The 14,183-nt window shown below is 47.8% G+C and overlaps 1 protein-coding gene across 1 annotated transcript in view; it reads right to left on the reverse strand.

The window, feature by feature from the left end:
• RALGAPA2 (Ral GTPase activating protein catalytic subunit alpha 2) overlaps nt 1–14,183 on the reverse strand; it is a 252,419-nt gene that overhangs the window by 217,546 nt on the left and 20,690 nt on the right. Inside the window, exons 2-3 of the mRNA XM_068986760.1 lie at nt 10,365–10,475; nt 7,853–7,905 (exon numbers count right to left, since the gene is read on the reverse strand). Of these exons, the coding sequence (XP_068842861.1) occupies nt 7,853–7,905; nt 10,365–10,475 (164 nt within the window). The remainder of the gene's footprint in view (nt 1–7,852; nt 7,906–10,364; nt 10,476–14,183) is intronic.

Genomic DNA, 14,183 nt, shown 5'->3' on the forward strand with positions numbered 1-14,183 from the left:
CTTCGAGCCAGCATCACTCCCACAGATGCCAAGGAGGAGGCCAATGTCCACATCAAAGTCATCCTCATTAGCGAAAACAAAACCTACGGGCCCCAGGAATACCCTGCGCTTCTGTCGGCCCCTGAAGAAGCCTCAGGTCACCCGTGCTCTCCGGGCGGCTCACTGCTGGCTCTGAGGTCCAGGCTTCTCCCACCAGAATCCCCCACCAACAGAGGGGTGGGAAGGAGAGCGGGCAGCACCCTGGGAGGAAGGACAATGAAGCTGTTTTCTTTATCGGGGGGATGGACAGTAGGGGGGAGATGAAGTCTGACCTCGTTTGACAGCCCCTGATTTAGAATGCTCATTTCATCTTATCTTAACACGAGCACAAAAAGAGGAGAATGAAACTGTTTTCTGACTTTTCAACTCTGCATCTGCAGAAGGCCACTTCCCAACCAAAAGGCAGAGGTATGTTCCCTTCGGCCAAAGCCTCCTTCCAGCAAAACCCTAAACCTGAGGTGAAGTCCCCTCCCCAGGAGCACAGGGAAGGGTCACAGGCTGAGGACTTGAGCAGGTGCCTGAGGAAGAAGAAATGAGTCTCCCAGACGAGGCGCCCAGGCTCTGCGGGAACAGGCCATAGCCTCACGGTCCAGCTGGCAGCCACTAGCAGCGTGTGGCCACCTAACTTTAAAACTTACATCAAATGAAACTACGTACAATTAAAATTTATGTTGCTTAGTCATGCTAGCCACGTTCCAAGCACAAAGTGGCCCAGTGGTCGCCTAATTGCATATGGAACAGTCCCATCATCCCAGAAAGTTCTGGTGAACAGGGCTGCTCCAGAGAAGAAAGCAATGGGGACATTTAGAGACTCAAAGGCTAACTAGAGGTAAACGGATTGAATATTAAAACTAAATAGAAGCATGAAGCTAAATTTAAGGCTAAAAAAAGACTTCTCTGCAAACTTCTTATTTTGAAGACGTCTTGTTTGGAGACTTCAGTCAGAGCTACCTTTGTGCGACCCTCGGCTTGTAGAACTGAGGTGCCCCCAGAACTCATCTGGTCCCACCCCTGCCACAGAGGCGCAGGCTCCAAGACAAAGGAAGGCTCAGGGCCTCGGTCAAGACCACGCTGCTCGCTGTACCAAAGCCGGATCCAAACCTCGCCAGCCCTTCTGCTAGCTTTCTCCTATCTCTTTTGTCCAGGGAGTTTCAAGTTAGGAAAGAAAATACTTTTTTTAGCAGAAAAATACCACATGACCCCATGGGAGATAAATGGAGAATTTAAGAGGCTTTAATCCAACAACAAATATTAACAAGTGCGAGGTGCTGTGGGGGGCCCAAAGGATGCTATCTCAGAGCAGCAGGGCCGGCCCAGGAACTTCCTGTCTGGTTAGGAAGCTAAGAGAGGGCCGCCTTCAGGGAAAACCAGGAACAACCAGCTGGGACAAGCGGGAGTGCATTCTAGGAGCTCACAGAGGACAGTGGGTACCTTCAGCTGCAGATGCCAGGAGAAACGGGTGGGTCTGAACAGAGCCTGAAAAAAATGGGCCAGATGAAGAGGAGCATAATGGACAGGCCCTGAAAAGAGAACTCTGTAAACCAAGAGGCAGGAGGAGGGAAGCTGTGTAGCAAGAGGCCTGGGTGGGACGGGGTGGGTGGATGGGGAGGAATGGGGTGGGAGAGGGAGGGGGCGGGGAGGCGGGTGGGGGCGCGGTAGCAGGTGACAAGCCCCGGGCAGGTGACAGTACTTTCACAGAGTGGCCCCTACAGCTAAGCCAGACGGAAGCCTGCACAGGAGACCCAGGGATCCCGAGTGTGAGACCAGCTCCGACCACACTTCACAGGAGGTAAAGACCCCATTCGGTCTCTGGGGAGGACAAACACAGGGTTTATTTAGTCTCCTGGGGTAACCCGGATAAATTCAAAACTAACGGATCCAGGAATCAAATGTCCTGTAGATCTGTGATTGCTAACTGATATTGGAAAAACAGATGAATAAGTAGCATCTGAGGCCAAAATACATGTAAGTTTGATATGAAACCTCTTCTGCAGATGCATATTTTAATTGGGGAGTGGGAGGCTAGGGAAACACCTTACTGTCAAACGATCCAAACACCTCGTCTCTCTACTAAAGGAAGGATAATGTATAGCGTGGCAGATAGCTAGAAACGCATCTCTTTAACAACTGTGGCTTCTCGTTTTCTCGATTCCTGATGCTCTGACGCCTGGGGCCCTGCTGGGCTGGCAGAGACCACCCTCCCCAGGGTTAGCGGATTCCTGGATAGTACCTGCCAGCGCGCCTTCGATATGCAAACCAGCCAAGCCCAAATCCCCACACAGCCACCTCCGTTTCTGGGTTCTCACTGCCTGGGACACAATCTCCTGCCCAAATCACCTGGGGACCAGGTCCTGGACAGCCAGGGACCACCCCCATGGGCCACAGCCTGCTGAGAGGATTCAAATTATCTGACCCTAAACCTGCTCTGCCTGCTCATGACTTGCCTGGCCTTTCCTTCCCACAGAAGCCACCTCCATTCCTCTCTCCCCTGCTCTCGTCACCTTGGAGCTTCTCTCCAGGGCCTACCTGGTGTCCCACACCCCCTGCTTCCGGCACTGCACATACTGTAACAACCTCTGCCTTCACGCCAATCATCTTCAGGTCTGTGAGTCTTCCCACACCCAATTAAAACAAACTCCAGGAAGGGTTAAAAACCTCTCAACTGCTGAATCCAGAAGGATCTCCAAGTCAAGTCAGTTGTTTGACCTTGAAACCCATTCACCAGGTGCCTGACATTCCCACATCAACCCTCTTTTGACCTATGTAGGTAGCCACCTCAGGGGCCATCGTCAGTTCTGAGAAGGGCCGTTCAGAATTTTCTGACTCAGAAGGTGGTTACTGGCGCTCTGACGTACCCATTCTCACCAGGGACTCTTCAGTTTACCACGAAATGTAACACGAGCTCCGTAAGGGCAGGGGGTTCTGTCCATCTCCCTGCTGTACCTCCAGCACCTAAAAGGGCGCCTGACACATAGTAGGTATGCAATAAACACATCTAATGAATGAATGGCCTGCATAAGAATAGGCGTATGCTGGTATCACGGCCCTTGGAGCACAGCTTGATCACTGAGACTCCTAAGTGGTGCACAGCCCAGTGCTGAGTTCAAGAATGGGTTCCAGAGTGAGACCAGAGGTTCAGCCTCTATCTACCACTGGACAGATATGCAACCTTGGGCAAGTCACCTGACACAACGAAGCCCCCATCCTTCCATCCATAAAAAACTGAAAAGACAGTATCTACCTCCAATTTCCTGAAAGGATTAAACAGGATGGCCCAAGTGAAGCATTTACCTTCTGGTCAAGACAGCAATGGAGACTCACGGCATGGGGCCCCACACCATCAGCTCCACATGCTCATTTGAAACACACGGCAATGATAGATGATTTTTTTTTTTTTTGGCTGCACTGGGTCTTTGCTGCTGCACGTGGGCTCCTCTCTAGTTGCAGTGCTTGGGCTTTGCATTGCTGTGACGTCTGCTGTTACAGAGCCCTGGCTCTAGGCATTCAGGCTTCAATATTCGTGGCCATGGGCTTTGTTACCCCACCACATGTGAGATCCTCTCGGACCAGGAATTGAACGTGTGTCCCCTGCCTTAGCAGGCAGATTCCTAAACACGGGACTACCAGGGAAGTGCCATGAAATATGTTTTTAGAAGAAGAGTAAAACTAAGGAGTTATAACCTCAATTAGTTGTGAAAAATGTCACTGTGAACCAGCAACAAGAGAAACTCCAAGTGGTACAGAGGTTTGAAACTACGGGCAAGGGTGGCTGAGATCAGCTTCAGAGGGGTACTGTCCTCCACTGAATATAAAGGCAGATGGAATGGTCCACCGGCTGCCTAAAGGAGACTCAGCCTGGACTGACACCATTGCCTCATCCAAGCAGGGTGATGTGGTTGGTAGCTCACTACATCGAAAAAAATGACTGCTTCCTTCCTCAAAGGTTCCCGTCTAGACAGCCCTGACTTACAGGGCAAGCAGTAGCTCCCCTAACAGGCTCCTCTTTCTTGCCTTCTTAACTCCCTTACCTCTGTGCTTTTTTCCAATCCATTTCTTTTTTTTTTGTTTGTTTGTTTTTTTTTTGTTTGTTTTTATTTATTTATTTTTTTTAAATTTAATTTAATTTAATTTAATTTTATTTTTTTTTAAATTTTAAAATCTTTAATTCTTACATGTGTTCCCCAAATCATTTCTTATTTATTGACCATCTTTACACAGTAGCCCTTCTGCAATTTAACACATCTTAATAATTACACTTCTTCTGAAGGAAGCCTTTCCCAGTTATTTACACCTTGATAAGTATTTACCTTCAAATCCTCATAAACCACCTTTTTGGTGGCACTAACTTGTAGACGGCGGTGACAAAGTTACACAACCCCTAGAACAAACCATGCAAATTATAACCCACCTTCTGAGGCTGGAGACGGAGACAACATAAACAAAAACAGAAGCAGCGCAGGTTCATTTTTCACTCGTGTTTATGGCGTCAGATGAAGGTTTTATGAAGCTGTGAATAAGGTATATTTGTTCTCTTACATGACCAACGAACCCCCTGCAGATGGTAATGTATGGGAAGTAACACCCTCCTTAATCTAAACTTTCTGAGCACAAGGAGGTGTTGAAACCAGCCCCCCACCCTGAAGGGGTGCAAGGCTACAGGCTCTGATGGGCTTTCCTGTTGTGGGGCAGGGACAGCAAAAGTTAATTGTCACTTCCATGCTTCAGGGACACAGGGAAACCAGCAAGGACTTAAAACACAGCCAGAGAGGAAGCAGGAGGGAAGCAAATGCCGAATCCAAGGAGGACCCACGGACACCTTCACGTTCTAGATCTCGTGCCCACCCCAACGTGGGTGTGAGAAACTGAGCCTGGGATGCCAGCAAGGAACCAGGACCCCAAACAAGCACATTCTCAGACCCCAAGCAAAAGCAAGAAACAAACCTTTTGAGGAAAAAAAAAACAAATTAAATATGCATCCCATGAATTCTGGTCTCAAAGTGGTATCACAAAAGATTGAAGAAATAACCAATAGCTTTTGACAACCAAAGACAGATTTCAGATAGGAGAATGATCAGATACAGTGTCAAATCTTCCATGTTAACTGTTTCAGAAAGTAAAAGATGTCTAATAATGAACAAGGATCAAGAGACAATCAAATGCAACCAGCCACACAGGAATACCAAACCAAAAGAAGTTAAAACATGAAAAGAAAAAAAAGAGCAAAAACACACAGAGGGACTTCTCTGGTGGTACACTGGTTAAGACTCCGAGCTTCCAATGCAGGGAACGTGGGTTTGATTTCTGGGTAAGTTCCAGGATACTGTGCAGTGAGGTCAAAATTGGTTATAAAGCTATGGAGACAACTGGCAACATCAACAATGAAACTGGCCCAGGAACTGCTAATGGATGTACAGGACAGTGCTGATTCAAGAAGTTTTGCAAAGAAGACAAGAGCCTTGAAGATGGAGAACATAGTGGCCAGCCATTGGAAGTTGACAGGGACCAACTGAGAGCCATCATGGAAGCTGATCCTGGTCCAACTATACGAGAAGTTGCCCAGGAACTCAACATCGACTGTTCTGTGGTCACTTGGTATTTGAAGCAAACTGAAAAGGTGAAAAAGCTCAATAAATGGGTGCCTCATGAGCTGACCACAAATCAAAAAAAACTGTCATTTTGAAGTGTCATCATCGCTTATTCTGTGCAACAACAATGAACAGTTTCTCAATCAGATTGTGACAGTGAATTTTATACAACTGATGACCAGCTCAGCAGCTGGATGGAAAAGAAGCTCCAAAGCTCTCTCCAAAGCCAAACTTGCACCAAAAAAAGAGTCACAGTCACTGTTGGGTGGTCTGATCCACTACAGCTTTCTGAATCCCGGCGAAACCATTACATCTGAGAAGTATGCTCAGCAAATTGATGAGATGCACTGAAAACTGCAAGGCCTATAGTGGGCAACGGTCCACAGAAAGGGCCCAATTCTTCAAGACAACACTCGACCGCATGTCACACAACCAATGCTTCAGAAGTTGAATGAATTGGGCTACAAAGTTTTGCCATATTCACCTGACCTCTCTCACCAACTGACCACCACTTCTTCAAGCATCTCAACAATTTTTTTCAGGGAAAACACTTCCACAACTAGCAGGATGCAGAAAATGCTTTCCAAGAGTTTGTTGAATCCTGAAGCACAGATTTTTATGCTACAGGAATAAACAAACTTACTGCTTGTTGGCAAAAATGTGTTGACTGTAATCGTTCGTATTTTGATTAATAAGGATGTGTTTGAACCTAGTTATAATGATTTAAAACTCTGGGTTTAAATCCGCAATTACTTTTGCACCAACCTTAACACTACAACTACTTTCCCTAATAATAAGTAACGATTTGGAGATAATGAAGATTAATCCAAAGCAGATAAAACTGAAGGGATTATGAACCTTAAATGAAGGGCTGGGCCATAAGTTTTAAAACTGGGGATAAGACCAAGTTTTTTGAATTCTTAGAAAAATAAGCAATTAACCAAATCAGAATTTTTTAAAAAAAAATCTGAATAATCATAAAGTAATCTGCAAGGAGATCAAACCAGAGCCGGGATGGAGTCAGGGAGGAAGTACACTGCAGTTTCTGGACCTTAAACTTAGTGGGAAGGTGGGGGTGCACGGGGAGGTGGCGATGGTGGGTGTGACAAACCTGTGAGCTTTATCCTCACGTTTTACCTCCGTGTGGTGGGTTCTTTAGCAAATGCATTAACCTTCTACATAAATAATGTAAATTAACAAAAAAGTTCAACCGGCAGTGGTCAGTAGAAACCTGTTTAAATGACGGACATAATTAAAGCTCCTGTTAAAAACAGCTTCTCTGCGCCAGCTTCATTCACAGCAGGGTAACCACAGGAAAACAGCCAACCACCACAAAACATGCCCTGAATCAATGTCTGGGACTCTGAGGAAGGAGCATTGCCCTCGGAGGAGATGGGTGACCAGTGACGGACTGCCAGCCGGGAACCCGTACCAGGCTCGAGGTTTCTGCATCTGTTTTATTCCACGAACCCAAACAGCCTTCCCTCTCGGCCTTCAGCCAGCTCTGGCCCCTTCAGCCAGCTCTGCAGCAAATACATATACAACTTTCCTCAACAGTCACGAAGCTGGTCTCCCACCAAGCTCAGCAAACGTCTTTTCAAAACATGAATCATTTCTAGATAACCAACAATTAACGTTCAGAACCTATAATCTGGTTCCAGTGTAGTTCTCAAGGTATCAGTAATCTGATCGCTTGTCTAATACATCTAGACAAGAAAGACCTTACTCTTAATAGATCAAAAGCCACTGCTATTGTTCCACTTTTGGAGAGAACATATGATCAACACTCGTGAACACAGAGACACATAGGTGGCAACCTCAAAAGCAGTCAGGGAAATATATATTAAGAACAGTGAGTTTTTACATGTCAATTCGCATATATTAAAAAGAAAAAAATTATCTCCAGAGTTGGTTGGGGAAATTTACATAAGACTTACATGGAAGTTTACATATAGATTTATATGACCTTTTTGAAGAGCAATTTGGCAATATCAACATTTAAAATGTACAAACATCCCCATCTAATAACTACCCATCTAGATCCCCACAAAGGAAAAATTCTCCCACAAGGGGGAAAAAAAAAATCACAAGAACATTCTTAGCACCTTGTTTGTAAAAGGATACACATGCCCATCATTTTTACTTGTCTTCAAGTAACATTAAAAAGATCTAAAATACCATGTTTTTGACGAGAATCTTAAAAGCTAAATGAATTAATAAAAACTTACTTCAAAAAGAAAGAGAATGGAGTCCAGCTCCTCCCTTTGTGACTTATTATTCCCTGGAATAGGTAAAAAAAGAATTCATTATTATGACAATGTGCCAATTTTAAGATATTAAAAATTAGGTTAAAATTACATTGCTGACCCTGGATCTGAACCCCCACAGCTCTGTGAAGCGGCTGTCACTCATTCACTCAACAAACTCTGAGGATGGCTTCTGTGTCAGGGATTCTTCTGGTACCTGAGGGCACATGATTTCACAGGTGTGAACCCCTGCCCTGGGGAGGCTTACATTCCAGCAGCAGAAGGCTCTCCAGAAACGAGTGAGGAAACCAAGAAGCAGATGGGAATGCCCCAAAGGGCAGTTTGGGGTTGACTAGGGAAGCCGGGGACACCCTGCTGATAAGGGGATACCTGAGCAAAGACCTCAAAGAGGTGAGGGAGCAGCCACAGGGAGACCCAGGGTACGGAAATGGGGGGTGGCTGTGTTTCAGGCGGAGGGACTGGACAGCGCAGGGTCCCCGTGGGGGAGCGGTCTGCATGGGGAGGATACCACGAGGAGGCCCTTATGTCTGGAGCGAGGCGGGGAGTCATGGGGGTGAGGCGGGCGGGCAGGCAGGGCGTGAGGGGACCAGGAGGCCACTGGAGGGTCTGCAGTGTGGAGCTCATGACTGACAGATGCTGTAAAGCAACCCTCCGGCTGGTCTTTCCCAGAGATTTTGGCGGGGATGGGGTGGGGTGGGGTAGGGTGGACAGTGTGGCAGGGAGGCCAGTTCTGAGCTGGCATTGGTAACCCAGGTGAGGACAACGGGAGGAGGCCAGGAGGAGAAGCCGGGGGGACAGGTCGTTGATTCTGGATACGTTTTGAAGGCAGAACCAACAACACAGGTTTTGGCTGAATAACTGGAGGGCTGAAGGGATCACAAGATGATTTTGTTATTCCTAGCAACCATTTTCCTTTCTTCTTTTGTTTTGGTAACTTCCTCCCCTGGGCTCCAGTCAACACACAGACTGTACTAAAAGCAAGAAACTGTAGAGCCTCTCCCTCTTTTCATCGGTCCTTCATCGTGACTCTCTGCAGGAGATAGAAGGCAACAGAGCGGCAGAGTCTTCTCCTCATCAAGAAGGATCTATTTCTCTCCAGCCCCAGAATCTGAGAGGCCACGTGACCTGCTCCAACCACGGTGTCGACAGCAGATGTGAGGTGAGCTCAAAAAGCCGTACTCGCCAGGTCATGGAGCCCTGAGGCCACCAGTGCAGGAGCCCAAGGCACCCTGCCAGCTGGGCAAGAGGGCCCACGTGAAGGAGCATTAAGGCGCCCTGGGCAGCAGCTTGGCAATCAGGACATGTGTGAATGGGGCCACTCGCCACTAGCCAGTCAGAGGCAGGAGCCAGCCCAAACCAGAGGAACTGCCCAACAGATTCAGAAAAATCACAAACTAAATGACTAGCGGTTGTTTGAAGGCACTCAGTGCTGGGATGGTTTGTTGCGCAATTTGTTTTGCAGCACAAACTGACTGATGGTCTGGAACCACCAAATTTTCCTAAAGGATAGAGGGAGGAAAGGGAGAACAGGGATGGAGGAAGGGCTTTTTAAAAAATGAGGTTTGTAGATTATAATGTTGTTTCCTTAGATACCAGGTTTTAATTTTTTTTTCTTTGCTATTTTAATTGAATATATTATCACACTACTATGAAGTGGAACAGAGCTGGGAGGCAAGATAAAAATCACACCATTCCATATTTGAGATATCTACCAATTGGGCAGAAAAGAATTTAAGTTCAAGATGTGTGCCAATTTATAAATCACGAGGGGGAAAACGTAAGAAATTCATTTAAAAAGAACAGGTGCTGGCATTCTGGGCCCAGGTGCACGTGTGCCCTGACTTAACAGAGGCTGGAGCAGTATCCCCTGAAGGGCCTAAGTGGCAGCTGTGTGGCCTCCTTGCTCCTCTCTAAGGCCTCTTCTTTCCATGTGACCCTGTCTCAGCCCACTGTACCCCAGCCCCAACCTCTGGAATGGAACTCACACTTCCTGTGGTTTTCCTTTTATTTTTATAGGCATATATCTGTGTGTATGTACAGAGTCTTAGCTGCAGCACGCAGGCTCTTTAGTTGCAATATGCAAACTGTTAGTTGCAGCATGTGCGTTCTAGTTCCGTGCTGCTGCTGCTAAGTCGCTACCTGAGCAGGGATCAAATCCAGGCCCCCGGCACTGGGAGTGCAGAGTCTTAGCCACTGGGGCAACCAGGGAAGTCCCCTTCTGTGGATCTCTTGTCTTTCTACTTTCCCCTTGGCTGTTTGTTGTTCAATTAACGCCTGTACGAGAGAAAGTTCAAGGGAAAGATGCAACCGCTGTGAGTTCACAGCTCTGCTAAGTGTTTGGAAAGAGAGGAAGCTTAAAGGCATGTAACTTGTAGCACGTGACACGCACAACCTCCAAGAACTTCCTGTATTTTTATTAAAAAAAAAAAAAAAACAGAACTTTATATATAAAAAAAATTGTAGAAATTCTTACCTTTTAATTTCAAACTATTTTCCAGTGTTATAAAATTTTCATAGAAGATGAAATATATTTGAGAATAGTTGGTCTCAAAAAACTGCTTAAGATCGCTGGCATCCACATTGTCTGAAAAGAAAAAGTTCCCATTTACAACCATAAACTTACGTGATCATCAGCATTCACGAACAATCTTTTCAGAAACAAAGGAATGCAAAAACCAGTCATGTCCCCTTATAAGACAAAACAATGCAGTAAAGTACATTTCTGTCCACTTCTTTCTCCACCTAAGGGGAGCTCTGAGATGACCTGGGGCAGTCCCCTCCCCCACCCCCAGACCTCAAGGTCACAGCCAAGGTCACAACCGCTATAGAGCAGCTGGAAGGCCAGGGGTTAGTGAGGGTCCTGGCAGGGACAAGATGATTTCCAGTCGGGGTGGGGAAATAAAAGGTGAGATGGTTTAGACCCAAACCATAAAGGATGGAGGCTTCCAAGCGGCGCTAGAGGTAAAGAACCCACCCGCCAATGCATGAGACATTAAGAGACTCAGGTCAATCCTTGGGTCAGGAAGATCCCCTAGAGTAGGAAATGGCAACCCACTCCAGCATTCTTGCCTGGAGAATCCCATGGACAGAGGATCCTGGCAGGCTACAGTCCATGGGGTCGCAGAGTCAGACACAACTGAGTGACTTAGCACATGTAAAGAAGGATGAGTCTAACTCTGCTAGGAGCGCCCCATGGCCCAGTCTCTCCTCCCTCCCTCCAGCTCCCACATCAGGCCCTCCCAACCTGCCCACATCCACCTGGGCCACTGGTCACTGCATCCCTCCAGCTTCTACGTGACCCATCTGGCCCCTGCATGGACACTATGTTCCTAGCATCATTCCATCCATGTGTCTCCCATGTGTTTAATGTTGATAAACCAGGGCTGCAGGTAGATCGACTGGATGTGCAAGGAATTCAGCCCAGAAATATGTCCCCACCACCCCACCCTGGCCCCTGCAGGGGCCAAGCCAACAATACAGCCAGTGTCCCTTTCGGCTCAGGTCAGAAAAGTCACCCACTGTCAACACACCTCTGCACAGGTTCCTCAGAAAACAAGGTTGTTTGTGCCTTTCCAGCAGTGTCCTGACAAGGTGTTAGCTCTTTGGGCATTCTTAAAATTCGACAAGATTACTCAAGGGGGAAAAAAAAATGTTGCTATTCAATCTATAACAGAGTCGGATCAGCTTTGGGGTCTTAAGTCTGTGAATACCTGAGAACACACCCACTGCCACTTCTGCATTCTATAAAGTTAACATTCACACTGCTGAATCGAAAGAGCTGTTTTCCTCTGATAACTACGTAGCACCTTTCATGGAAAAATCTGGACTGGTTCTTTGAAACAATGTACCTAAGATGTTGGAAATATCATAGGAACGGCCAAGTTTATATTCCCTTTCTTGTCCGAAAATCACAGGGAGCACAGAGCAGTGCAAGTTCCCAGTAACTAACAAGTTTACCTGCGTGCCAGCAAGTAACGACACCAGGATCCTTAATCCACACGAGCATTACCGTTCTCATGAGTGACACAGCCTTGCTGTGGAGTTCTCCAGTGCCTTCCTCGAGAGTGCCAGTTCCAAGGGCTTTGTTAAACGTTTACTCCAACACCAACTGCTCAGAGGGCCTCTGAACCCTCCCCAGCCCCCAGGCCAGGTCAGGGCCTCCGCTCTACAGCCCACCACCCTTCTTCCTCCTGGTCACAGACTGTGTCACACTGCACTCCATTTCCTGGTGCAACCCCGGGCTCAATTCTGACGGAATGATCTGTCTCCTCTATTAGAGACACCGCCCACCTCACAGATGCCCAGGTGGTCTCAGCAGGGTACACAAACATTTAGCTCAATATTTTCTTGAATGCACTAAATGAGACAAACAGCCTCTAATACACAATCACGGGGCAGTGACCACAACGTGTAAGCCATCAGATCTCATGCCAACACGAAAGAGGCGGCCTGACCCTTGGGTTATCAGGAGGGAAACGTCACCCCTCTGCGGAGGTCCCTCCCACTCTGCAGCCTCAGCTCTCACGGTCCGCTGCCGGCTCCAGGGAGAGTCCAGAGGGTTCTCCCCTCACCTTCTGCTCTTCCCGCAGCTGCTTGAGTGGAAACTCAATCCCCATCCTGGTTCCCAGCCCGCCTCCAGGGTGCTGGGTCCTCCACCATCCCACTGGGCACTGTGCCCCCATACCTACCCAGGGGTCCCTGCCTCCCTGCTTCCCTTCCGCGGTCCCCTCTCCACGCTGCAGTCAACAGGATAACGGAATAAACCAAATCAGTAGCACTGAAAATAAAATCCAAACCCTTTACCACTACTCCATAGCCTTTCCTCTGCTCAAGGGCAAGTCTACCCAACACCACACTCTCCATGCTGCCCTGCACTCTGGCCGCTGCAGCTTCTTTTCATCTCCCGAGCCTCCCACACGTGTTCCCCACCCCAGATCTTCGTCCAGCTCATTCCTTCCCATCCTTCAGAGCTAAGGCCGTGCTCAACCTCTGCAGGGAAACCTCAGGGGTCCCTGTGGGCCACGGGTCACCCGCCTTCTCTGGCATGGAGTCTGGTGGGCAGCTAGCCGTGAGTGGACCTAAGCCACAAGACGCACAGAGAGGTTGTGGGCCACCAAGATTCCATCTTCCCTGGGTTCCCCTGGTCCTTCAGAAACATGCCAGGGTCAGTGACCTGAGCACAGCGGCTCCTTGTCAAAGCTGAGGGCCTCACGCAGATAGGAACACCCTTCAGAAGCCAGAGCCCAGGCACCTCCTCCTTACCACTCCCTGCCTGTTCTGTTGATGAGGGGCGGCCGGATGGAGCTTGACATCCTCACGACAAGACACTGTGATGCCCTCAAGGTCACTCTGCACACAGCGAAACCAACAGCATAACATCTGTAACTACGCACTTTGTTTACCCCGGTGAGGACTCCTCGGAGGTCCAGGAGTTCCCCTCACTTGATCCCTCCCCATGGCACACCTCATCAGTCAAGACTCTTTCATTCCCTTCTTCCCTTATTCCACTCCACTAGGATGGAAGCCTCAGGCAGGCAGGAATGCCATCTGCCTGGGATTTGGTTACCACTGTATTCCCAGACCCAGGAACAGAGCGGGGTGCCCAACAGGTACTCAACATGTATTTGTCAAATGAACAAGATAATTGACACCACATCTTTTTAAATCTCTAGTCTTCAAAATTTAGAATGACTGATTCCCTTAGCTGTCTTATTCTTTTTATAAAACACAAGACTCATGAGATGACTATTTAGAAAGCACAGCTCTTGGAGAAGGTAGCCTCAGGCATGGGGAGTTAGTGCCCAGTAGCAGGGCACACAGACAGGATCACAGAGTTGCCTTTTTTTTTTTTTTAATAATTTTTAAAATTTATTCGGCTGCACCAGGTCTTAGCTGGGGCACACAGGAACCTCAGTTGTGGCATGTGGGATCTAGTTCCCTGACCAGGGAGTAAATCCGGGTCCCCTGCACTGGGAGAGCAGACTCTTAGCCACTGGACCACCAGGACAGTCTGCTTTTTAACTTCAAGATGCATAGATATTATAATAAGAGGACTGTTCAGGAAATAAAAAATGACCATAAACTTCCTTTAGAAAGATGCTCTTCACCTGCTCATTCAAACATGACTGGGCCCCTCCCCCTGCAAACTAGGCCTGTGCCAAGTGCTAGGAAATTTGAACAGAATAAGGTGCAGGGGCCCCCAGAAACAGGGACACAATCAAGTAACGGAAATGACGTGACCAAAATCCAGGCTGGGCCTCAAAGCAGGGAGTGAAGGCCAAATGGGAAGGTT

This window comes from Capricornis sumatraensis, chromosome 15 (genome assembly GCF_032405125.1).
Source record: "Capricornis sumatraensis isolate serow.1 chromosome 15, serow.2, whole genome shotgun sequence".
NCBI classification, from domain to species: domain Eukaryota; kingdom Metazoa; phylum Chordata; class Mammalia; order Artiodactyla; family Bovidae; genus Capricornis; species Capricornis sumatraensis.